This window comes from Carassius gibelio, chromosome A7 (assembly GCF_023724105.1).
Source record: "Carassius gibelio isolate Cgi1373 ecotype wild population from Czech Republic chromosome A7, carGib1.2-hapl.c, whole genome shotgun sequence".
NCBI classification, from domain to species: domain Eukaryota; kingdom Metazoa; phylum Chordata; class Actinopteri; order Cypriniformes; family Cyprinidae; genus Carassius; species Carassius gibelio.
Genome location: NC_068377.1, coordinates 5,796,195 through 5,824,146, shown reverse-complemented (window position 1 = coordinate 5,824,146; position 27,952 = coordinate 5,796,195). Strand labels below are relative to the sequence as shown.

The window sequence follows — 27,952 nt, the reverse complement described above, 5'->3', positions numbered from 1 at the left end:
GCCCAAGGCCGAGGCGGTGTCCGATGCTTTTCCGGAGGCCGAGGCGGGGCCCGAAGCCGAGGCGGTGTCCGTTGCGGTTCCGGAGACCGAGGCGGGGCCCGAAACCTTTCCCGATGCGGTGCCGGAGGCCGTTCCCGATGCAGTGCCCGAGACCACTTCGCCCTGGGGGACTCCGACGGTGACCATGAGGACGTGGTGGTCATCCGCTCCGCCCTGGGGGACTCCGGCGGTGACCAAGAGGACGTGGTGGTCATCCGCTCCGCCCTGGGGGACTCCGGCGGTGACCAAGAGGACGTGGTGGTCATCCGCTCTGCCCTGGGGGACTTCGGCCGCGACCACGTGGAGGTGGTGGCCTTCCGCTCCGTCCTGGGGGGGCTTCTGCTTTGACCACATGGGGGTGATGGCCCTCTGTTCCGCCCGGGTGGGCATCACCTAATGTCCTCCATTTACCAATGTTTTTGTTTTCATTTGTTTTTTGTTTTTTCTATTTTCCTCCGTTGGACCTGGCCCTCCGTCCCTCCCCTCTTTCCTTCCGCCGGTCCACCACCCTCCTGGACTCCTTGTTTTGTGTTACACCTTCCTGTCTCTACCTTTCCATCACGTCTGGTTGTTCCGTCTCTTTTCTTCCATTTTACCTGGTTGTCCTGTCTTTGTCTCTGTCTCTCCATTCCACCTGGTTGTTTGTCTCTGTTTTCTGACCCTCCGTCCCTCCCCCTAGTCCGCCTCCGCTTCACCTCCCTCCTACCTCTTTTTCTGTTGGGTTTTCCGGGGTTTCAGGTGGAGCATCTGGTAGCTGCTCCGTAGGGGAGGGGGTAATGTCACGCTATCAGTCTCTGTTTCCTGGGTGTCCCCTAGTGAGCGCACTTCTCCTTAGGCACTTCACCATAGGCACTTTAATTCCGCTTGTCTGGTCATGTCGTCACAGTAATTGCACTCCAATTAAATCGCACAGGTGTTGACTATCCTTAGTCATTAGTCTCCCTATATAGAGCTGTCTTTCTCTGTCGTCTTTATGGAGTCCTTACCCTATGTGTCTCATGCTCTCGTTCCCCCAGACTTCCTCTACCTTCTCGTTCTTCCGAGTTCCCCGTTTCATCCGGTTCCCTTTTTGTTTGGTTTGTCTCTCAAGACAGTTTTATTTTGTATTTAACCTGTTTGTGCAATAAACCTTACCTGCTATTGGATCTTACCCTTTCCTTGTGTTTTTCCCTTAACCCAACCGTGACACTCATATTGTGGTGATTCTTTAGTTACTACATGAAATCAATGTTACAGTACATCTGTTGGACATGGACTAAAAATAAAATCATGACCTTTGCGATTTCATATGGTATGATGGTGTGTAATTTTAACATATGGTAATTAATGACACTTCATCCTAGAGAACAGAACATTTTATCACATTATTCCATGAATGGGTATTCATACTGTATATAGGCTATAGCAATAAAAATGTAGACTTAATGAGAAACAGTAACACTTTGATATCTATCATAATCTTATTGAAAATTATCTTATATGACTCTAAAAGAAAAAAAAAACTTTTTAAGACTATTGTGATTAATAGAATAAAACTATTCTTAATTTTTTAGCACTTTATTCTGACACAATACTGCATAGTTCTGAATATCAAAATAACTCTCCATGATTCTTATTTGATCTAAACAAATGTATTCAGTCAGTTTACCTTAATGAAATTCTATCCTGGAGCTACACTAACTTCTAGAACGTCTGTCAGATGTATGTGCCACTGTGTTCTGCGTCACTGTGGGTTAAGGCTGGCTTATCTTCTTGATCTAAATGAACATTGCCTTTGTGTAAAAACACAATATGCATCCATTAGGCTATTGCATTACTGGCTTTTGTTTGAGAGCCAGTCAACAAGAAGGATTCAGTTGTTATTTGGGAAGCTGGTGTATTTTTGGCAGGGCTCAAAACCCTTTATAAAGAGGAAATCACCAGGATTCATTTTCTAGTCTTAGAGAGTAAAGACTAGAGATGGATGGCAGACTCTTTACTTTGCTATATTTGATCGTGATAAATACAATCTCAGCATGTGGCCAAGCAGTTAGTGAAGGGCTTTCTTGCTCAGAAAATCAGCAGGCATTTGAAAGCTCCTGCTATGAGTTTGTGTCCCTCCAGCGCAGTTTTCTCAACGCTCAGGCTTGGTGTGAGCGGGACGGTGGGCACCTGGCCTTCATCCAGAATGATGAAACCCAGCAGTTTCTACAAAAACACCTGCAGTCGGAGCAGGACTGGTGGATAGGACTGGTGTCTACCTCCATCAACCTCACTCGGGACTCGCAAGGTATGTGATCAGCGTAGATTATTGTGAAAGCTTGAATTAATGCTGTCCAGCAATAGTGTAGTTTAAATATTATGGTATTTATATAAATTAGAATTTGTAACACATCAAATATTTAGGGCTAAATTTCAAACTTGAATTGCTTGTAAATTTTCCATCCATTTGGATTGCACAGTTTTAAAATAAACACACTAATATGTATGTGCATAATGTGATGCATATTTGTCAGTAATAAATAAATGAAATCAGCTATATCTTTATCATCAATGAATTCATTTAGCTTAAATATCACACATTTTAAGTAATTAAATACTGCTTGCCCCACAGCTAGACATATTTTAACCATGTTCATACTTTTTAAGTGAATGGATGTTTCTCAGTTAAAAGATTTAAGCCACTCAAATAAATTAATTTTTGAAAATACTTTTTTATAATAATATATAATATATTCTAATAGTTAATAGTAAATGCCATGATTTTTGAGTGCAGAAATAAAAACAAAACAAAACATGAATCTTAAATTTAGGCCTATATTGTCATGTGCATAGACCTGCTGACATATTAATATAAAAAAGAAATAATTGTACCTGCATTGACTTTTCTGTATTCAGGTGTCTTGATCTGGTTAGATGGTTCAGATGTGAGTTACTCAAACTGGCTCAGTGAGGCGATGCTGGAGACTGGCTATGGCTACATCAACACAGACTCTGGATTCCACTGGAAGACAACAAGCAACTCTAGTCAAGAATTCTATTTCATCTGTGAATTTGGTGAGTATTATATAGTATTTTTATATAATTATGCAGAATTTGAATTTATCTTTGACTATTTTAGCATGCTCATTAGTTTAATTCAAATAAAATGAAAAAAGACAAGATTGAATAAGCATAATTATACTGAACTGCATCAATAAAAAAATGGAACTCCATTTTGAGAGATCTGTGGTATGTCCATAGTATGCAAATAAAAGTAAAAATGAATATAATTTTCTTTTGAACAGCTTAAAGGCAGTTTTATGAGAAAACATGATATATACATACTTTAAAAAAAGAATAGTCAATGTTAATAGTTCTCCTTCTTCTCTTTTTTGCAGAATTGGGACACTCCCTGTCCTGTACGGACAGCACTATCCTGCACTGTGGCTCAGATCAGGTGATCGAGGTTGATCAGAGCTACTATGGCAGGAAGACATCACATTACTGCAGGAGTAACATCTCCAGCTCCCTCACAGCTTCTCTGGAGGAGTGCAGCTGGGTCAGTGTGCTGGATGAAGTAGCAGGTACTGGCCAACACTAAACACAAGATTAAACAAAAAGAGCTAGTTCTTATCATGTTTTTGCAGCACCATGGTATTTGGAAAAGATATTGGAATATTTGGAATATTATATATAGTTTAAATTGTTGTTGGACAAAGTTCCTTATGCTCTCCAAGGCTGCATTTATTTGATCAAAATGGATTAAAAACAGTCATTTAAATGAACTGTTATTTATTAGAATATATTCTGTACAGTAAATGTAATGGCATTAATACTTTAAGTTTTAAACCAAAGCTTTAAGAATATACTTGGTTAAGATTACTTATTACTACAAACGATTTTCATTTCAAATAAGTGTGGTTCTTTTGACCTTTAATTCAGTTCATCAAAGTGTCCTGAAGGGCCTTGAGAAAGAAATGGCTGCTGGAAACTCAGCTTTGCATCATGCAAATAAACTACATTTTAGAATATATTAAAGTGTAATAGTTGTTTAAATGTTTTTTATTTAATTTATTTGTTTTGTAATATTTCACAATGATTTATTTACTGTATAATTAGTCAAATAAATGCAGGTGAGCATAATAGACATAATATATACATGTATATGTGTGTGTGTGTGTGTGTGTGTGTGTGTGTGTGTGTGTGTGTGTGTGTGTGTGTGTGTGTGTGTGTTCTAAATATTCTTTTGACCTGTGTTCTGTGTAAAGTACCAGTAATGTACCATGAGACTGCAACAATCATTTTTTACAGGTTTTTAAGTGCATGTAGTAGGTCATTCGAGAATGAAAACCACTAATGAGTCTCATTGTCTCCACTTGAAGAGGACAGAAAATGCTTTTGTGTGGTGCTTGTGAATTGATGCTCTTTTTTTCCTTTTCTTTCTTTTAATATGAATGCAGAGCAAACAATATATATTCTAATATGTAAACAGAGCTTCAGTGAGCTTGTTTTTAAACTGAATATATAGAGCTCCTGCCAAAGCTAAGGTTTAAAATTACAGCAGGCTACATCATAACAGATGTAACGCAGAAAAACAAACCAAACAATGTGTTGATATACATATACAGTAGTACTCAATAGCTACTAATGGACCTGAAAAAGTCTCATAATTGGACAGGAGAATAGTGAACTTATTTTATATATTTACAGAGGATCTTTTTGTGAAGACAGTTCAGTTCTTCTACTGCTTTAATGTTAGTATTGTTGTTTGAGTGCTGAATGTTTGAAGAGCATTGAGAAGCTCTGCATCTGTTCTTTCACTATACTTCAGTAATGTTGTTTGTTGTTGTCCTCCATGTAAGAGCTCTGTAACGGACAGCAGTTTTGCACGGCTGTGGCAGATGTATCATCTTTTGGAGAGCCGTGTCCTGCGCTGGGAAGCTACCTGATGGTGGAATACCACTGCAAAGACAGTGAGAGCTGTTTTATATTGATCCAACTTATTTATTATTAAGCAACATCTGTGAATGTTTGAGACTTTTGATTCATTCGCTTCTAAATAAAAACAACAAAGTTCAATGAAAGATTACTATTGCACTACAAACCAGTGTGTTTATGGTTATGATAATACATTAAAATAATATGATGACAAATATTAGTTTGCACACCAAGCAAGCAGATGAAATAACTGACACACGTTAAAATAAGGTGGACTGTATTAATAATACTGCTGGTTGCTTTCACTAAATAATTTTCATCAAACAATGTGTATCTTCATAATACAGAACCCTCTCATGTTATCGTGGAAAGATTTGCAGATGCCGGTGGCGACGATTCTTTTTTTGAGGTGATCAGTTTTGAGTTTGAACTTTTATTTATTCACTTTAAAGGGGACAAATTTTATTTTGTGACAATGACACTTTTCCTTTATCATGACAAAATATGTTTTCAGTAACATTTAGGCATTCAGGTACTGAAATTCAGGTAATTTATTTATTGAAAATACTGCACAGACTCTTGTCTTGAAATCTATGTAGTAGTTTCAGGGATTCTCATTAATTTATTTATCAATTTTCCATGCTGAAAAAAAAAACCAATAGCTAAAACCAGCGAAAGTTGAATGTTCATGCTGGTTTCAGCTGTTAGTTTTTTTTTTTTTTTTTTTTATCAGTCATTTTATTTGTGGAAACAGAACACTTTATTCCTAAAATTGATTCCTAAATGCTGCTTTTCTAAATCTTTTCTAGAAGTACTCTTTAAGTTTGAGACAGGACACTCACAAAAGGGTTAAAAGGGACGATCCAGGTGATGAATGGATTTGTTATCCTGATACAAATAACAAAGGCAGTTTTACGGTCGAGTAAGACAAATCTTTGTGACCTTTATTTTCCATTACATTAAACACTGAAATATTTATTTTTAAACTTGCTGAGGGTTTCATATCTTGTGGTGGTTGGAGAATATAAAGAAAGTGGATCTGTTTGTGTCTGTATTTCCCAGGTGCCCATATTGTGATTCAATTACTTATCATGACGAAATCACACTGAGTATTGCTACTAGCTGTTTAAACAATAAATGGTACTGGTATGTGGAAGATGGCAGTAAAAGGAACAAGTATGGTAGAGTAAGTGCTTTCCGTTTCAAAAGCATGTTATGATTTGATTTTCAGTCTTGCTTTATACAGAATTAAAGTTTGATACTGTTTTACACTTATGGCATGATATACAGATGCTTCTCTAATTTTTTGTAATAATTTTCGCATTGTTCTGTTTCTAGAATGGCAATAATAGGAAATACTGCCAAAACAAAAAGACCCTGAGACTAAAGGAAAAAAATAAAAACAGTTTGGAAATCAAAGCCAAGAAGATTAGATATTTCAAGAAGGACGTCACCGTAGTGGTGTTTTGTGCGTTCATTTCACATTTTATGACTATAGAACCTATTGTATCACAACTATGGATAAAGTGCATCTAATAACTATTTCTGTATGGTTTAGGTGACACAAGTTATGAGGAGAAAATTATTAAATATTCCGCAATAAAGATGGACAAGAATCAGCTCAAGAACTCCATCAATGGTGAATTGAATCAACTTGGTGGATCAGGTGACACAGAAGAGGTAAAAAAAGGCATATTTATTTTAATTAAGGACTTTAAATAATTAATTTGCATTTGTGTATGCATGTAATATCTAATCCCTAACATCCGTTTCCCACTTGCAGTTCAGAGAGGATCTTCTTTCAGACATATGTGCAACTTTAGAAGAGCCACTCCAGCAGCAAACAGAAGTGCTGGACTTTGCTACTGTTTTGTCAAAAATGACTGGAGATAAGGACAAAGTGAATGTTAATGCTCAGGTAGTATTCTCTGACCAAACACATCATTGCTCAACACTACTGCTGCATAACAAGGCACTTTTCTTTCACAGGAGAACGCTGGTTGTGTTCTAGATGTTCTCAGTAAATCCCTCAAGTCCATCAGTCTGGAAAACATCACTGCACGAGCTGAAATAGCCAACCTCCTCGTTGTGTCCTCGAGTCAAATTCTCGCTGCCTTTGATAAGGACAAAGAGGTAACTTCTTCTGAAAAATAATCTGGTGGCTATTGGCAGACTAACAAATCAGATCAAAGAAGAAAACAGATTAAAAAAATAGTACAACCATCTAATTTATTTGAAGTTAGTAACACTCCCCATAATAACAATTAAAATACAAATTTTGTTCTGGCCGTCTTTGTTTAAAAGTCACACTTGCCTCCTTCACTGTCAAAAGTGACAAAAGCCTTGAAATGTAACTTCATAAATCAATGTGATTTATTTTTGTTCAATAATATATTTTTATTAGTATTTATTATTTTTAGGGAATTTTATGATAGCATGCAATATTTTAATTAGCTATTTTCTCCAGTACAATTCATATATTTATTTTTATTTTCGTTTACAATTTTTTTATAAATATAATTTTTCGCATTAAAATAGAGTGAATGAATTTTAAATCCATTTTTGAGGTGAGAATTGGGCCACCTGGAGGCATTAAACAATAAAAAAGTGTGTAACGCTGTGTAAGCACTATTATTAGCACCCTGTGTAGATACATACAGAGACTTTTGGATTCCTCTTGTTTTTAGACATGCTTTCTTCGGGTTTTGCATTTAGATCTATATCTAGACATTATAAAAAAACTACTTTTTGTCAAGGTTTAGATATTTGTTGTTAGATAAGTATCAGGTTTTACATTATGATTACAGTCAAACATTCTAATCTTGTTAGAAAGAAAACACAGAAAGCATTTTTGTTACTCAATGTTTGATCATTAAAAATAATCTAACAGAATAAGGAATGGACAGAGATAATTCAAAAGATAATTGAAGTAGGTCAACTAAATTATGCATTTGCAGCATGTTTTCAGTTTTATATGAAGTGAAAATACTACAGTATTCAACTACAGTGAAATTAAGTAAAAATGCAACAACAACAACAAAAAAATACATTTACCTATACCTATTCAGTAACATTTTGATTTAATATCTAAAGAAAATATATTGATCAAGTATATCATGGTCCCTATAATAAAGAAATATTTGTACTTTTTATGAAAGTTTTCGTCTTTATAAAGAAATATTGTGAAGAAAGAAATATTTTTGATTAAAATTTAAAGTTTGAACTTTACCTTTTATTTAATTAAAAAATAATAATTTATAATAAATTGGAGCAAAGTATATCTTTTGCAGTCAAACTATGACAAGGTCGCTGGTTTGTTAGCAGCTTTTATGTTCCAAAACACAGTTAACTATGTCAGGAAATCTGCTGATGTTCTCACTGTCTTTCAGAGCGACATCTCTGAGTATTTGCTCACGATGGTGGACTCCGTGCAGTCATTCCTGCTAACAAATAAAACCCCTGATCTGGAGCCCATCATCATCTCCTCTCCTAATGTCAATATTTACGTCAACAGGTAGGACATTCAAAATCAATGAAATGCTTTATGGTCAGTGAAAAAATAAAATTGGTCATTGAGAACATTTTATGCATTTTGAATATTTATTTATTATTATTATTATTTTGAATGGTAAGGATATCGCCAGCTAACCTCCACAAAGAGCCCTTCCACGTTGAGAACAGTTTAGCTGGATTCAAGCTTCCGAATCTGGGCTCTGATATTCTGCCTGTTGATGACCCAGTGGATGTGAAAGTGAGTGTTTTTCAGTCACTACGAGCTACTGCAAGCCCCAAAAACATCAGTAATACAAAATCAAATTAGATCATTTATCTGACCTGCACCCTAGACTTTTTAAGGAATATCAACAAGAGTTAGATTTATAATAATCTTTCATTCTGAATCTAACTCTTAGTAGTCATTAGAAATGTTTATATTTTATTACATTAAAGGAATAGTTCCCCTAAAAATTATATTTTTCAGAACATTAGAGATGAGCTTTTTTTTTTATATCTTGCTCACTTATGGATCTATATTGTGATATATTATATACCTTTCATTTCATATGAAGTTTAAATTAAGTTTAAATTTAAGTTTCATAGATAAGAAATGTGTTTGATAGCAGGTTTCAGTGAAGATACGGCAAGTTTTATGAAGTTGGAGGAAACGGATTAAATTTTTTTTTTTACATTTGGTCAAGAAAGATTCAAAACTTGTGACAGTAACATAGATACAATATTATATACTTTATTTTATGCTGGACTAATGTTATATATTCTTTACACATATATCTTATAATATAACATGCGTGCATGTCCACTTTTCACAGATGACACATTTTAATATTGATCCATGGATTGAAGGTCAGACCATTCATAGCATTGTGGCCGGTTTGTCCCTCTCCCAAACAAACGGCTCTGGCATTCCTGTGGCAAACCTCACGGAGGAGATTGAGGTAAAAAGATGAAAGACCTCTTGACAGCAGCTGGAACTGTGAAGATGAAGTGTGCAATTTCTGGGCCACTAGCATATGATAACAAAACAAGCAAATAGAATTCAAAAGTAACTTTTCAAACTGGTTTCAAGGCAAGACACTGCAGGTGAATAGAGTACAAACTAACAGATTACTATTACAAATAGATATTGCTTCCCCAGTTGGTTAATCAAAGTACATTAAGACATTGCTTTGTATTACAAGTTTAAAAATAAATAAATAAATAAATAAATAAAAATATGCAAATTAGGCATTGTCTATTAAAACATGCACTAATCTGCAAATATTTCCAGAACATAAATTGAGTAAAAAAAAAAAAATATATAAAAATGTTAAAAAGAAATTTTATCTAAATCAGCTGAATGGTACTGTATATAAACAAGCTTTCAGACTATAGAAAGGAATAAAACTGCAACACTTGGTCTTTAACGATATACTTGTATGGAGAAAATAATGTAGGTGTGGTGTAACTATAGAATTTTATTAAATTCAATAGTTACACCACATAACGAAAAAGAGTAATCAAGATGTATTTAAACAAATTAATTACTGCTATTATTACATGCAGGTATTTATTTTTAAATAAAAGTCAAATGTAAAAAACACGTAACTAGTAGTACGTGCATTATATCAAGTTATTGATTTAAATGCATGTACATAGTTTTTAAATACACTAATGTAAAGTGGTTCTTCAATTCTCATTGTGAGAAAACTGCCTTTAAAATATGTATTATAATTGACATCTGCAGATAAGAATAGATAACCTGCAATGAAATAAATACTTAAATGTGTATTGTGAAGCGTTTTTTTTCACAGCCTGAAATAAGTCAAGTTATGGAAGCAAAATAGTTCAAAAATCTCAACATTTTAAAATAGTTTTTGCCTGTAGTGTCTTTTGTCCAAAAACTTCCTTAAGTAAAATAAATAATGGACATACATTTGGGGAACGGAAATGACTTTATCTTCAATCACATATCATCTATAAAAGTTACATCTTTTGTACATTATTTCCCCCTAAATGTTACATATATTAGTACTTTAAAATGACATTTTACACCTTTTGAAAGGGTGCCACCCCAGTGACAGTTTACCTTTTATTCTTCCTGAGACTGTATTATCAAAAGGTGTAAATAATCATTTTACTGGGACCTAATGTAATTCCACTTTATCTAACTCTGCAGATCTTATTACCCAGAATCGACACAGCGGTGAACAGCTCCGTTATAGATCTGAGAAACTTCAGCACTTCGATCATCAATATAACCACCCCGAACATAACTCTGGTTATAAAGTTCAAACCCTCTGAAGATTTAACACTTCTCTTACTGCTGGGTTATGAGACCCAACCCACCAATGATAACAATGTAGCCAAGGTTACACTTCCTCAACAAGGAAATACACAAGGTGAATCATTTGCGTGGAACAATACAATCGTTCTTGATGTGAAATGTGTCCGACACTGTTTTGTACTTTTCTTAATCTTTTCACACAGATGAAAGGTACACATGGGTCCTGGGTCCCAGTGACATGGCAGTAGATGTGGGTGTTTATAACCTTCTCATACGACCTGTTGTTTCTCCGGGAGTGAAGTCTATAAATGCATCAGTAACAATCACATCCATTACTGCTCAGTGCATTTTCTGGCAACAGACGAAAGCCAACTGGAGTGACTATGGGTGTAGAGTGAGTGTTTTAAGTAAAGTTATGATTTGAATACAGGGGTTAGCAATTTTTTTTTTTATTTAATTAAAAACAAAAAAAGTGATTTGGCTTCCATACAGCTCGTAACGTGATAAATAAAAAAAGAGGTAATTTCCTTTGTGAAAAAGAAGTACACTTTAACATACTTTTAAAAATGAGTACTGTGGGAGTTATATACGTAAGTGAAAAATTTATCTAATGTCTTCTGACACTTAACTGCATGTTAATTGCATTTAAATTATATGTGTGTGTGTGTGTGTGTGTGTGTGTGTGTGTGTGTGTGTGTGTGTGTGTGTGTGTGTGTGTGTGTGTGACAGTATTAAAGCTGTCAAATGATTAGTCGCGATTTATCGCATCCAAAATAAAAGTTTTTGTTTACATGATATGTAAACAACTGACCTGTGTACTGTACTGTGCATATTTATTATGTTAATACGCACACATGCATGTATATATTTAAGAAAATATGTTACGTTTATATATTTATTATATTTCTATATGATAGAATTTATATCAATATAAATGTATACATGTAAATACATTAATATTTTCAAAATATATGCTGTATGAATGTGTCTATATATACATAATATATATAAAAATACCACACAGGTTTATATTATATAGACAAAAACTTTTATTTTGGATTAGATTAATCAGGAGTAATCATTTGAAAGGACTAATTATATATATATATATTACATTTATATTAAATGCAGTTAGCTTCTACATCTGCCGGTAAATATTTTTAATAATATGTTTTAAGATTTGAAGTGACCTCTGCATCTGTCAGTCCATCACAGACTGTTTCACTGTGTCAGATAACACTCTATGCTTGATTTCTTTATTCTTTAGGTTGGCCCTAAAACAACCCCCAATATTACACAGTGTCTGTGTACCCATTTAACCTTTTTTGGGAGCAGTTTCTTTGTCATGCCCAATATGGTAGATGCGTCCAAGGCTGCTGAGCTGTTTTCCAACTTTGCAGAGAACCCAGTGGTAGTGTGCTTTATTGTGGCAATTTTCATAGCTTACATCTTGATAGCGGCATGGGCGCGCAGGAAGGACCTACAGGACACAACTAAGGTCTGTCTAACTTTACTATTTACCATTTTACAAATTATTGTGTTCTTTGTTTTAATGTCAACATGACAAATGAGCCTGTTTACTTTCTTAACCCTGTAGATCCTGACATATGAAATCATCTAATGTTTTTAAAGTGGAACAGTTTATTGAACCTTTAGACAAACAAACTAACTTACAATAAAAAAATAAAATAAATACATAATTTATGTTTTAAGTTTTGTATTACTTGATGAGACTTTTATGATCCATAAGTATGATGTAGGAGCTCACATCTAACAAGGAAAAAACATCGGTTTTATTCAGAGGGCCAAACTGTGCAAAAATACTCAATTTAGTGCAGATGTTATTATTTATGTGACCAAAAAAGTCTACTTATATAAAATGCATATAAATATCAGTTGTCTCTCTATTTCTCTCCAATCATTCAAATGACATTTAAATGCATAGTTTTAAGATCAAAGTTCTGCTGACAATGAATGATGATTGAGAGATGGTTCCTCAAAAGTCTGTGTCATATTTAAGACATTTAAGACTTTTCGAAGAAATTATGTATTGGTAAACAAGTAAAGCTGAGTTGCTTTAGCTCAATAAGTGTCCACCTTGAAATACTACCAGTAATATAAAATTCATTCTTAACTTCATGAAAAAAAATAAAAAAAGAGTAAAATTTACACTTCAGAAATACTTGCATATTCATGGTTATTGTACAGTACACCTTTCATCAACATGCTATTATAATGAAAAAAAATATTTAAAATGTTCGTAATGTTAAGAAAATTTAATATCTTTTATAAAATGTATTAAAAAGAATTATAATCATAAACATTTCTGAAAATTACTTTCCCGATAAAGTAATTAAAGCCACATAGGCTACTGGATAATATTAACCAAACAGCCAAATATATATTTAGTCAATATTTTAGCAAACTCACATTTGCTTTGTGTGCTTGAGAGCTCTATCATAAACTCAAATATATGCTAAATAAGATATATTGTGTCCATTCCCCCTAAAAGGTGAAGATTACAATGCTAGAGGACAATGATCCCTTTGCTGAGTACTGCTACTTGCTGAAGGTCAGCACTGGTCATCGCATGGGTTCCTCCACTTCATCACGGGTCAGCATGTGCATATATCATAAGCTCTTCTTCAGGAATTCTGCTCATGTGCTCTTACATACCAACTCTGCAATGCCTTTGTTACTTCAGGTCATAGTGACTCTACAGGGTACGGAGGGAGAATGTGAGCCCCATCATCTGACTGACCCTGATAAGCCAGTGTTTGAAAGAGGAGGTGTGGACCTGTTCTTACTGACCACCCCCTTCCCTCTGGGAGAGCTGCAGAGCATCAGACTGTGGCATGACAACTCAGGGGACCATCCTGCTTGGTAAATTGGCGCCAGAGGAACAGCTCACCTACTACACTGAAAACAAACAAACATTGGTGTAGAAATAATTTTCCCTTGGAAATTGCTAATACATTTCACAATTAATTACAAAGAAAGTAACATTAAAAGTAGCAGTGAATTAAACATTAATTTTTGAAATGACTGAAGATAGAAGGATTTAAATAGTATTTTCTTTTTACACTGTACAGTTAAGATGTGCTGTACTCACCCTCAATACTCACTCAAGTGTCCAAAGTTAAAAGTGAAATAAAAAGCATTTTTGTCAGAATTTCCTAAAAAAAGGAAGTGTACTTTAGCATCTCCTAAAAAGAGTACATATTATAGAAATACTATACTATAATATTCTACTATACTTTACTATACTATACTATACTATACTATACTATACTCGTCCAATATCGGCCAATCGGGTCTCACTAAGGGCAGCAACATCCACATTATATCTGGCTAGCTCTCTGCCCACGACGGCGGTGCGTCTCTCAGGTCTTTTTGATCCAGATGTGTCCATCAAGGTGCGCACATTCCAGGTGCCAACAGTGAGTGGTATCACTTTGGTCTTTTTCATTTTATTTGTTTTTCTTTCCGTTTTTCGACCGCAAGTACGGGATCCCGCCAGCTGCGGTAGGCTGGCCAGGATATTTTGAAGCAGACAATGTTTAGGGTACCTTTTCTAACCCTTTCCTCACTACGGAGGTGAGCAGTGTGATCCTGAATAGGGCTGCTCAGTCAATCAGGCTGCTGCTGGACTTCACTGCTGCTTCGGTCCAGTGAGGGAACGACCAATATCCTGAGCCGCCTGTGTGCAGGTTTGCGGCTACAGCTTCCAGCATATCCGTGCCTGCTGCTTCGTCGCTCACCCATCGCCACAGGAATTGGATAATATCGCCGATATTGGACAAGTGACTGAAGTGGGTGCAGGTTACACATTCTTCTGGAGCGGACGAGGCCAGGGGGAGAGATGTGATGCTGGTGTTGGTTTTGCAGTAAAAAAATCACCTGGTCAACCAACTGGCAAGCCAACCCAAGGGGATAAACGACCGTTTAATGACCTTACAGCTCCACCTATTTGGTAAAAAGGTGGCCACCATAATCAGTTCCTTTGCCCCTACCATGACCAACTCTGACGAGATCAAAACCAAGTTTTATAATGACTTGGAAGTCATTATTGCTGATACAGCCAGCTCTTCTGATACTGGGTGATTTCAACACCAGAGTTGGAAGTGACCATCAATCATGGAATGGAGTCATAGGTGCACATGATATTGGAAAATGTAACAGCAACGGTCTTCTACTGCTGCAAACATGCTCTGAATTTGACCTACTCATCACCAACACGATATTCCAACTACCAAAGCGTAAGAAAACTTCATGGATGCATCCTCGTTCACAACACTGGCACTTGATTGACTACGTCATCGTGAGGAGGAGCGACCGGCACGATGTCAGGGTGACCAAGGCTATGTGTGGTGCTGAATATTGGACTGACCATCGTCTCATTATCTCCAAACATAACATCCGGATTAAGCCTAGCAGACGCCCACAAGGACAAAGACGTGTCAAGCGTCTGAACATCACTCACCTACAACAGGAACACACCAGGCTGGCATTTGTTGAGGCTTTAGACCATCACCTGGAGTCTCTAAGCTTCGAGCATACAGATGTTGAGGCAGACTGGACTGCTCTCAAGACCGCGCTGCATTCTACAGGCCTTGAATCACTTGGTGTTCCATTACGTACACATCAAGACTGGTTTGATGAGAACGATGCAGAAATCCGAGCACTCCTTGACGAAAAACATCGCCTGCATAAAATATATCTGAATGACAGCAGCTCAACTTTAAAAAAAGTTGCCTTCCTCAACATTCGCAGGATTGTTCAGCCGAGACTCGGAGTCATGCAAGATGCCTGGCTGTGCGCAAAAGCTGTGGAGATTCAATCCTACGCTGACAGTGACAACACCAAGTGCCTCTATAAAGCACTTAAGCAGGTCTATGGTCCACAACACTCATTAACCTCAGCTCCTCTGAACTTAAATGGAACAACACTCCTTACGGAGAAGGACAAAATACTTGAAAGGTGGGTCAAACACTACAGTGTGGTGCTCAATCGGCCTTCATGCATAAATGAGGAGGCAATTGCGAGATTGCCTCAAGTTGAAATAAACCAGTCCTTGGCTGTTCTACCATCCATTGAGGAAATCAGCAAATCCATAACACTTCTCTCATCAGGCAAAGCTCCAGGGTCCGATGCCATTCCAGCGGAAATCTACAAGGCTGGAGGGCCTCGCTTAGTCGAGAAACTGACCGAGCTCTTCCAGGCTATGTGGAAATTTGAAGCCGTTCCCAAGGAGTTCAAAGATACTACTATAATCAATCTATATAAAAGGAAAGGCAAACGGCAGGACTGTGACAACCATAGAGGCATCTCCATGCTATCAGTCGCTGGCAAAATCTTGGCAAGAGTTCTTCTGAACCGCCTAATTGTCCATCTAGACCAGGGTCTGCTACCTGAGAGTCACTGTGGTTTCAGAAAAGACAGCGGAACATGGTATTTACTGCTCGGCACTTACAGGAGAAATGCCAAGAACAAAATGTTGATCTATATATGGCTTTCGTTGATTTAACAAAAGCATTCGACACAGTCAGCCGGGAGGGCCTATGGAAAATCATGGCCAAGTATGGGTGTCCAGACAAGTTCATTGGCATTGTGCGCAATCTCCATGATGGCATGATGGCCAGCGTCAGAGACCAGCAAGAACTCTCTGATCCGTTCCCAATCACAAACGGGGTGAAGCAAGGCTGCATTTTAGTGCCAACGCTCTTCAGCATGGTTTTCTTTGCCATGCTACAAGACTCATTCCAGAATTACAACAATGGGATTAACTTCATCAGTAAGCCAAAACTAGAGTGGAGGAAGTCACTGTTCAAGAACTTTTGTTTGCTGATGACTGTGCTCTGGTTGCTGGCTCAAATAAAGACCTACAGGACAGTATGGACCACCTCTCCTCAGCTTGCAACAACTTCGGCCTAACAATCAGCACAAAGAAGACTGAAGTCCTATACCAACCTGCTCCTGGGAAACCCTACACTGAGCCAACCATCTTTGTGAATGGGCAAAAGCTTTCAGCCGTTGACAAGTTTACTTACCTTGGTAGTACACTGTCTCGTGCTGTGCACATAGATGATGAAGTTAACATCAGGATTGTCAAGGCCAGCGCCGCCTTTGAAAGTCTATGTGTCTCGGTATGGGAGAGGACTGGCTTCAAGCAGGAGACAAAACTGAAGGTCTATCGGGCTGTTGTCTTAACAACTCTTCTGTATGGGTGTGAAGTCTGGACAGTCTACCAGCGCCATGGCAAAAAATTGAATCATATCCACCTGAGCTGTCTGAGGAAACTGCTGAGGATCAAGTGGCAAGACAGAATCCCTGACACGGAAGTCCTCAGCAAGGCAAATATCCCCAGCATCTACACCATGCTTGCGAAGGAACAGCTTAGATGGACTGGCCACGTGACCGGAATGCCCTACGTGAGACTTCCGAAACAAGTCTTTCTTGGCGAGCTGAAAAATGGCAAGCGAGCACAAGGTGGCCCCAAAAAGCGCTACAAGGACACCCTTAAAGCTTCCTTGAAGAGCTTTGGACTCGACCTGAAAAGCTGGAAATCCCTAGCACAGGACCGACCTGCCTGGAGAAGAAAAGTCCAGGACGGTGCAGTCCTATGTTAGAACAGGAGAAGCTCCTGTGCTATCTTGAAGAGGCAGCAGCCCAAATCTACCAAGGAAGGACATGTGGCTGTACCTCAGAGCTCTACATCCTCCCTGACCTGTCCAGTGTGCCACAGGGAATTCCTCTTCAGCCATCTGCGCACTCATCAAAACCCAACAAAATGACAAAACGTGCCATGGTCATCATCAACTGTGATCGACGAACGAGAGAGATACTATACTATACTATACTATACTATACTATACTATACTATACTATACTATTATACTACTATACTGTACTATAATACTATTGTAATACTATACTGTACTGAGCTATACTATACTTTACTTTACTATACTATACTATACTATACTATACTATACTATACTATACTATACTATACTATACTATAATACTATTATAATACTATACTATACTATACTACTATTATAATACTATACTATACTATTATACTACTATACTATACTATAATGCTGTACTATACTATACTATAATACTATTATAATACTAGTATAATACTATACTGTACTATACTATATTATTATACTACTATACTATACTATAATACTATTATAATACAATACTATACTATTACACTACTATACTATACTATAATATTACTATACTATACTATACAATTATACTACTATACTATATTATAATACTATTATAATACTATACTATACTGTTATACTACTATACTATATTATAATACTATTATAATACTATACTATACTATACTATAATATACAATTATACTATACTATACTATAATACTATAATACTATAATACTATAATACTATAATACTATACAATACTACTGCACTATACTATTATACTACTATACTATACTATACTATACTGTTATACTACTATACTATACTATAATACTATAATACTACTATACTATACTGTACTATACTATACTAATATACTACTATACTATACTGTACTATACTATAACATACTATACTATGCTGTACTATACTATTATACTACTATACTACTATACCACTATACTATACTGCACTATACTATACTATACTGTACTATACTATACTATTATACTACTATACTGTAGTCTACTCTACTATACTATTATACTATACTTTACTATACTATACTATAAAGGTATTAGTTTCAATTTATATTAGATGTAGTTAGTTAAATTTTAGAGTGCTTTTTGAGCCACTTAGGTAGGACTTAAGTACATCTTTATATGTAATTTCATAATTTCTTTTTTCACATATGTGACCCTGGATCACAAATTTAGCAATAGCCAAAAAACAGTGTATGGGTCAGAATTATCGATTTTTCTTTTATGCCAAAAATCTTTTATTGGATAATAAGTAAAGATCATGTTCCCTGAAGATATTTTGTAGATTTCCTACTGTAAATATATCAAAACGTAAGTTTTATTAGTAACATGCATTGCTACGAATTTCATTTGGACAAATTTAATGGTGATTTTCTCAAATATTTTTTCTCAAAGATTTTTTTTGCATCCTCAGATTTTAGATTTTCAAATAGTTGTATCTCGACCAAATATTATCCTTTAAAAAAAATGTGACCCTTATGACTTGTTTCGTGGTCCATGGTCACAAATATGATTAAAGCGCACTGCTGAATGTACTGACAGGCATTGATAGTAAATTAATGAAGATATTCTTTAATGTAATCTCTATTGAAATTTCAATATATTTATAATAACACATTTGTAATGATGACGTTGCAATTTAGTACATTTAAAGCATATTAACTTTAAAAAAATAATAATTACAGTTACAATTAAAATAATAATCAACACATCAAAATGAGTGTACTTCTTTAAAACATGAAAAAGACTATTAAACCTAATGATTTAACATTTACTTTCAAATATAATTGTCAATGCAATATTATCATAAAGTTCACTTTGTTGTCAATTGTACAGTTTAATATTATAGTATCTGCAAGTATAGTAGAAAGATTTGAAGTGCATTACAAGTGCATATTCAATAAATGTAATCACACTTCTTTTTCCCAACAGCTAATGTGTTTTTTTATTTTTCAGGTATGTTAACACGGTGATGGTAGAAGACCTGCAGACTGAGCGAAAGTGGCACTTCCTGTGCAGTTCGTGGCTGGCTGTTGATATAGATGATTGTACTGTTGAAAAAGTGTTTCCTGTCGCTTCAGAGGAGGAAATGAAAGGCTTCAGGTGAGCTCACTCATCTCACAGTGTGGCTTTTGAAAAATATTTTTTTTAAATGCAACTAAACGACTGTCATTTTTGCAGCAATTTATTCTTCATGAAAACAACAACGGACTTCTGTGACGGTCACATCTGGTACTCTGTGGTCAGTCGGCCCCCCAGCAGTAATTTCACCCGTGTGCAGCGTGTCTCCTGCTGTTTCTCAGTGCTGCTTTGCTCCATGTTGACCAGTATCATGTTCTTCGGGATTCCCACAGACCCCTCAGAGCAGACCATGGATATGGGTATGGCTCAAAATAATGACCTAATCATATATGACTGTCATACGTATGTTAAATGATATGGAAATAAATCCATTTAGAAACTAATGATGTTTTACTCTCCTGCTACATTCTTTGAATAACTTTTGGTGTTTAAAAATACTTAAGTGCACTATGATAAATGTGAATATGAGTTTAGAACACAATTTAAATGGGTTGAAATCTCTAGTCAAAGCTGTATTTTTTATTCTCTTTTATCCAAAGGTCCAATTAAACTCACCTGGAGTGAGGTGAAGATTGGCATCCAGAGCTCCATTATTGTATTCCCCGTCAACCTAGTAATTGTGGGAATCTTCAGACATTCCCGTCCCCGGAAAAAGAAGACAAAGAAAGAAAAGAAGCAAAAACAGTCTGAGGCTGCTCAAATGGAGAAAGACATCCCGTATGAGACAGCCTCTCCACTTTTTGATCAAAACAATTTAACTGTAGATTTCCTCATCCAAGTAAGTCCTTTATTAATTATCATGCACATTCTGTATGATTCAGTTTGATATATAGTGTGTCCAATATTCACATACCTAAATATTCAGAATCTTATGCTCTCCATACACAGTAAAAATACAGTAAAAATTGTGAAATAATATTGCAATTTAAAATAACTGTTTTCAATTGGAATATTTTTTTTAAATGTAATTTATTCCTGTGATCAAAGCTGAATTTTCAGCATCATTAATCCAGTCTTGATCCTTCAGAAACCATTCTAATATGTCGATTTGCAGATAAAGAAAAATGTTGGATTATTATCATCACAAACTGAAAATGGCTTTGATGGTTATTGTAGTGAGAAAACTGAAAATTGAAAATGATAAATCATTCTAAATGTTTTAGTTTCACAGTATACATGTACAAAGTGACATTTGAATGGTAGTCTATTGACTGGATTCTGAAAAAAAAAAAAAAAAAAAAAAATATATGTATATACTGTATATATATATGGTTATGCTGTGTAATTACTTTGCTTTTGCCAATATATAAATATTTTGTCATTTTTCATTAGGACATACAGAGAATCACATACTTGTTTGCAAATGCCATGAGATGCCATGTCCCAAAAACAGAGAAAAACATAGACAAGGAAGACATCAACACTTTGCTGTCACAGCTGCAGGACCTCATCGAACAACAGCACTTGATTCAGAAAAACAACACCTCCTCGGTTTTCTGGCCCTACACCCATCATCTCTCCAAACAACTTGAAAATCTGGAGGGAGAAGTGAAGCTGATGGGGCCTTCAGACTTCTCCAGGCCTGGGTGCTACAGTCAGGTGTTACTGCAGGTGCAGAGCATGAAGAAACTGCTGGAAAGTCTCCGTTCCTCCAGACCCACTGAGCAGCGCATCTGTAGCTCGAGGCCCAAGAAAGACAGCAGCAGGAAGGGTCTGCCCTGGTGGTGTGTGTATGTGGGTTGGCTTCTTGTTGTGGCCACAAGTGTGATATCGGGGTTCTACACCATGTTGTATGGACTGAAATACGGGAAGGATCGCTCAATCAGTTGGATACTCTCTATCGTGATGTCCTTCACTGAGAGTCTCTTCTTCACCCAGCCTGTAAAAGTAAAGATCTGGAGACAAAACGCTATATATTTGTATTGCATTTACAATATTACTTATCTTTGACTGTGGTATTGTGCTTTTCTTTTGTCAGGTGCTTTGTTTAGCCATTTTCTTTGCATTGGTGGTGAAAAAAGTAAATTCTGAGGATGCAGAACTTATAAATACTTTGCGTAAGAAAACATCCACTCGCTCAGGTAATTGGAAATCAGGTATTCAGCACAAATAACCAAAAAGAAGTGTGCTTAATTGTATTGAATGTGCACTCATTGTCCTTCAAATTTTATATAGCGGATAATAAATTAATGAAATACAGGCCACTTAAATGAATTTAAATAGAATAGACTTTCATGACTTCTTAACACACTTTTTATAAAATTTGTAGAAATGTCAAATTAAAAGTTTTAATTTCAAGCTTTAAAAAAAAGACACTAACGCACATCATGTGAAATACTTGTTTAGCATTTTAACTGTTGCAATATTACTTAACGTTCATGTACTTTTTATATTAATCTTAAATTGCAACTTTATTACAAATGCAAGTTTATTTAAATTCATGACACAAGTTTCAATAGAAATGACATTAAAGTTTATTTTAGTTCACCATAAATTCTTGTCAGTATATTCAGCAGAACACATTTTTAACACATTTCAAATTATGAAAGTAATTATGAAATACCATTTAAAGATTAACTAAAATCCTATAAGTGTCAAAAAAAAAAACACTAAAATGTATTTAATTTAAACGTAAACTAATAAAAGATTACAAATTAATTTACCTGTTATTACCATAGATTTTAAAATTCTTGAAAAGGCAATTCAGAGCGTCAGAGCCCAAATGAAAATTTAGCTGGGTTGTTAATAACACATTTTTCTGTGTGACAAACTCAGAACACATATTTAATATTGCTTTACACTGACTTTAAGTGTCTGAGAAATAATATATTCAAATATATATACTGTTTGCACAAGAAAACACTATTTGTACACTTTTTCGTTAATTGTTATTATTTTTAAAAGTATGACAAAGTGTACTTCTTTTCAGAAGAGAATGTCTTTCAGATTCTTCATAAAGAGTCTTTTATTTTAGTTATTGGCTGTGTTTTTGATTTCTTACATTCAATCTTGATCTTTTCTGTAGATGGTTTCAATGGAGTGCAACTTTCTAAGAGGGACTGTACACGCAGCTACTATCAGCCTCCACCTTCCAGTGATATTGAGAAGCTGAAGTCAAACATGGTCAAACAGCAGAAAGCTCGCGCACTCATCATGGAGATTCTAGGTAAGATAAAAAAAAAATTAGCATTTGTTCACTTTTAGTTGTCATTGCTTCCCATTTGTTAAAATCTTATGTTCTTAATCAACATTCTCAAAACATTAACATAAAATAAGTTATGCATCGTTCATGGTAGCTTTTGTTTGAAATGTTTTATATATGTATATATTTGTCTAACATTTCTTAAATGTTATTTTAATTTTAATTTTTTAATGTTTTACTTGTTTCAGAAAAAGCATTGCCATATTGTTGGCAAAATTATTGTGTATAGAATTTACAGTATAATGTATAATATAAAAACTTCAACTTTCAAATGTTCAGAGTACAATAAGAAAGCCACATTTTCATTCCTTAAAGGATACTCCACCCCAAAATGAACATTTTGTCATTATTCACATATCCCTGTGTTGTTCCAGACCAATAAAAGCTTTTGTTTGTCTTTTGAACACAATTTAAGATATTTTAGATGAAAACAGTGAATCTTGTGAAGCGACACAAATATTTATTGTACGTGAATAAAACTAAATAAAGACTTTATTCAATAATTTGACTCCTCTGTGTCATTCCACATCAGCATAGTGCCATTTTGGTAAATCTGTGTCAGCCGCGCCACAAGGATACGTTTTCTACCTGTATTTACGCTTTGATTTGAAAGAAAACAGCACATCCTTGTGTCACGGCTGAAACAGAAGAGCGTACGCTACCTGTGTCCAGCTCAAATTCTCCAAAATGGCGCTACGCTGATGTGGAGTGACACCAAGGAGATATATTTTTGAAAAAGTTCTGTTTTCTTCGTGTACGAAAAGTATTCTCGTCGCTTCATAACATGACGGCTGAACCACAATGACAGATGGACTATTCTGATGATCCTTTTCATACTTTTCCGGACCTTGACACTGTTATTTACTTGGCAGCCTATGGGACAGTCACAAGCCTCACGGTTTTCATCCAAAATATATAAAAGTGTGTTCTGAAGATAAACAAAGCTTTTGGGGGTTTGGAACGACATGGGGGTAAATGATTAATGACAATACTGTATTTTTGGGGTGGAGTATCCCTTTAATGGGAACCAAAATGTTCTCAACACATATTTTTGTTAGCTAGGTTTTAGACGGCCGTGCACAGACCTGTATTTCCTTTACAGTTTTTCTGGGGTTCTTGTGGATGCTACTCTTGGTGGCATATGGTCAGCGAGATGAAAATGGATTCTACCTCACTCAGCACATCCGGCAGAGCTTCAGCAAAGGCATTTCAGACAGCATGGACCAGAGTGATGTGTTTACTTGGGCTAACACTGTACTTCTTAAAAACCTGTTTGAAAATCCTAAAGGTACTTGAGTTATCTTGACCTGCCATGAATATCACAAGTGCTTTAGCTTCTTTAGCTCATATTTCAGGTAGTTCTGACCCATCAGATCTATATGGACTCTTTAAAATTGTTGACTATTGTTTTCATTTTCATTTCCTAGGCTTTATAACAGATGGAAACTCAAAGCTTGTTGGGGGTGCTCGTTTCCGTCAAGTTAGGGTGAAGAGAGACTCTTGTGAGATTGCTAAGCCAGTGAATCACGCTGTATCTAACTGCAATGCCCCTTACTCTTGGGAAAATGAGGACATGGGCACTTACGGTCCAGGCTGGGATGAGTTGAATTTTGTAAATGGCTCTGCGGACACCAACACAGCTTGGCAGTACCAAAGCCAGTCTGCACTCAAAGCACTCCCCGTCTGGGGTATGATTGCACTTTATAGAGGAGGAGGCTATGTTATGGACCTCGGTTCTGACATGCAAAATGCTAGCAGGTGAGAAATCGCATAAAAACGGCTGCGATGTACCGTTAAGATGTGCGTTTCCCAAAACCATAGTTGCTAACTAAGTTTGTTGGTTGCAATGAAATTTCCCATTGCCAACCAAGTTGTTAACAGGTTAGCAACTATGGTTTTGGGAAATGCACCCCAGAACGGCTTATTATCAATGACTTGCACATTGAACTGGGCAAGAAGAAATGATCTTAACATCAGAAAATGTCAACATTTACTCATAAAAAGTAAATGTCATTTACAAGAAAAAAATAAATTTTTAAAGGAACAGTACACCCAAAAATTTTAATTCTGTCATCATACCTAAAAGTATTGTGTATTATTTATTTTATTTTATCCATACTATTCCAACATTATACCTTCTTCAACCAACAGCAAGCTTCAATATCTTTTGGACTCCACCTGGTTGGATATGTACACTAGGGCAGTTTTTGCAGAGTTTACAGTGTACAATGCTAATGTCAACCTCTTCTGCATTGTCACACTGATACTAGAGAGCACTGCAGTGGGTGAGGAAAAACAACAATCATTCCCATTCATATTACAAAGTCCTCACGTTTTATTGCAAAACTGAGTTCACACTTATTTTACAGGTGCATTTCAGTTTCGCAGCCTGGTTCAGAGTGTCCGTCTCTACCAGTCCACAGGAGGCTTTCAATCATTTCTCATGGCCTCTCAGGTCTTTTATATCCTCTTCGTCCTCTACTACATGTTTTTGCAGGTCAGTTCTCTAACATGGTTTAATAGAACTTAGGAAAATATTTGACCCTGAAATGAAATGCTGTTATCATTTACTCACCTTACTTACTTTCTTCTTCATTTTATCTAAAAGAGCAACTTGAACATTACGTCTAAACAACTCCCTTTGTCTCCTAAAAATCATACTACTCATTTCCACCATTATTTTCTTGCTGTTCATAATTGTGAACAAAATTGTTTTCATAAACATGTCAAATGAAAATAATTGAAATACTCAAACATATTTTATTTGTTTAACTGCATCTCAATGTGACCATTAACTGACATTAGAAAACTGTAAACATGCGAATGTGTTGTTAAATTATTTGAAATATTAACTTCCTCAGTGGTAATTCAAGTAAATATTTTATTTTATGGGGTTTGGCTGACAAAAACATTTGGGAATCCCTGAATTACATGAAAAAAAAACCATTAATAAACATGGAATCAGCAAAGATATCACACGCCCAAAGCCTTCTCAGTTTGAAATATAATTGTCTAGACTTCCAGAATCAACAGTTACAGTAAACGTATCAGGGTATGAGAATGACACAGTTTCACACCAGTGTTTACAGTGTACCTGCATAATTACTTGTTTCGTACATGGTCTAATTACCCCTCAGATTTATGAGCATGGTTTGCAAATGTATTTACACAACATTTGTTAATTTAGTTAAAGCTAAATGGTATTACAGTAGGATTTTTAGAAAGGAAAGTTTTAAAGATAAATTTAGTTTTTTACTGCCACTGAAAGAATAACATGGAATCTGATTATGTAATTCAGATTACTTGTAATAATCAGTTACTACTTGAGACATAAACTCAGAATTGTGATAAGAATTGCAAGAAAAGTCAAAATTGTGAGATATAAACTCTGAAGACAAATATGCTTTCATGTGAGTATTTGTAAATATAGACAGATTTTTTTGTATTAACTTTTCCTTTGAATGCTATACTCTTCTCATCCCGATTAAACCATACACATCTGGGGTTGAACAGGGAAAGCTGTTGAAGCGGCAGAAATGGGCATATTTCAGAAACAAGTGGAATCTGTTAGACCTGGCCATCATCATTTTAAGTTGGAGTTCATTGTCAGTTTTCATCAAGAGAACAGTGCAAGGAGACAAAGACATAGAATACTACCAAAACCACAAAGATCAGTGAGTAGATCTTTTTTTCAAGGGAAACTTTGATATGAATATAAAATGAACATGCAATTGACCCTACAAGCGGTTGGGGGCATAGATGGATGGATGTACTAAACATGGTAAAAATGTTATTCCTGTCCTACAGGTTTCCAAGTTTCCATGACACTGCTGTCTTAGATGCTACTCTGGGATATCTCATGGCTTTCTTGGTTCTTCTGGCCTGTGTAAAACTCTGGCATCTGCTGAGACTCAACCCTAAACTTCACCTCATCACCTCTTCACTGCAGCGGGCATGGAACGACATGTCCAGCTTCATCGTAGTGATCTTCATCATCCTCTTGGCCTATTCACTTACCGTAAGAGCAACTACTTTTACTGTCATAACAGTTTCTTTCCTCCGTGGAACAAAAAAAGATATTTTGAAGAATATTGGGTAGGCAAATGTTTTCAAGTCCTGTTTTCTTTCATAGTTGGAATTAAAATACATGAAACTGTTTGGTTACCAATATTATTCAGAATATCTTCTGTTGTGAAGAAGGCTGAACTGTCCCTTTAAGTTCAGGGAGTAGCATCGTGTGTTGTTGATTACCAAAAATAATAATTTCGATGTGTCCTTAAGTTTGAAAATCTAACAAAAACCAATTTCTTAAATCAAAGCATTAATTTCTTTTCATAGTGCAATGTAATATTTGGAGGAAAGCTGTCCTCATACAAAACCTTCCCAGATGCGTTCAAAACCATCTTCAGTTTGCAGTTTGGGATCTTCAATTACGATGAGGTTGGTCAAAAATGATTCACAGACCAAAACTGGGAAAGTAGCGCAAAAAAGCTTTTGTTTTATCGCTGCTTTCATGCTTCCTCTGCAGGTGCTGAGTTCTGACCCGGTGCTCGGTGCCATCATCATTTCTACTTGCGTCATCTTCGTCACATTTGTGATCCTGACCCTCTTCGTCTCAATCATCCTTGAGGCGTTCAGTGAAGAACAGGAGAATCACAAGGTGTTATACGAATCACATCCACATTTTCTAACTGCTGTTAGAATAAGTCATATTGGTTCATTGGTTTAAGTGATAACTGAAATTATTTTTCTGATACTCAGCCTTCTGAGGAAGAGGAGATCGTTGACCTGATGTTCGTGAAGATCCTCAGTCTTTTTGGAATCAAACGCAAGAAGACAGAAGAAGAAACTCGTAATAGTGGCAAAACTACCTAGTCCTCATCACTGGCACGTGCTCCTACAAGAGGACCGCTGACGACTTTCCTGCTCTATCTGCCATCTCGTCTTCAAATACTTAGCACAAAAAAAAAATGAATATCTGCATCTCTGCTGAAGTTGAATTGTTTCTACAATGCACATGGTTGTTTTGATTACATTTTAATTTTCTTTTCAGAACAAGCTAAATGTACCATTTTATTAAAGAGCAGTTTTTTCTGAAATATTCTCTTTTGTAAACTAGCAAGGAAACCCATGTTTAGATGAACACTTTGAAAACGTGCTCTTTGTAAACTTTTAACAGACTGTGAGCTTTGCATGTAGTGAACAAAATAAAACAGGTTA

The 27,952-nt window shown here is 35.9% G+C and overlaps 1 protein-coding gene across 1 annotated transcript; it reads left to right on the top strand.

Moving 5' to 3' along the window:
- The first annotated feature begins 1,991 nt into the window (after positions 1-1,991).
- pkd1l2b (polycystic kidney disease 1 like 2b) lies at positions 1,992-27,936 on the top strand. The gene is made up of 34 exons (XM_052600859.1): positions 1,992-2,308; positions 2,917-3,075; positions 3,399-3,584; positions 4,863-4,973; positions 5,286-5,347; positions 5,748-5,860; positions 6,001-6,124; positions 6,277-6,406; positions 6,497-6,618; positions 6,722-6,838; positions 6,928-7,071; positions 8,328-8,452; positions 8,572-8,689; positions 9,264-9,389; positions 10,610-10,832; positions 10,921-11,111; positions 11,985-12,215; positions 13,230-13,331; positions 13,422-13,600; positions 19,405-19,551; positions 19,630-19,829; positions 20,070-20,308; positions 20,863-21,417; positions 21,509-21,611; positions 22,556-22,696; positions 23,835-24,020; positions 24,160-24,490; positions 24,884-25,017; positions 25,102-25,229; positions 26,246-26,406; positions 26,540-26,750; positions 27,071-27,172; positions 27,261-27,392; positions 27,494-27,936. Exons 1-34 carry the CDS (start codon positions 1,999-2,001, stop codon positions 27,605-27,607), a joined length of 5,757 nt encoding a protein of 1,918 aa, XP_052456819.1. The 5' UTR covers positions 1,992-1,998; the 3' UTR covers positions 27,608-27,936.
- The last annotated feature ends 16 nt before the right edge of the window (positions 27,937-27,952 follow it).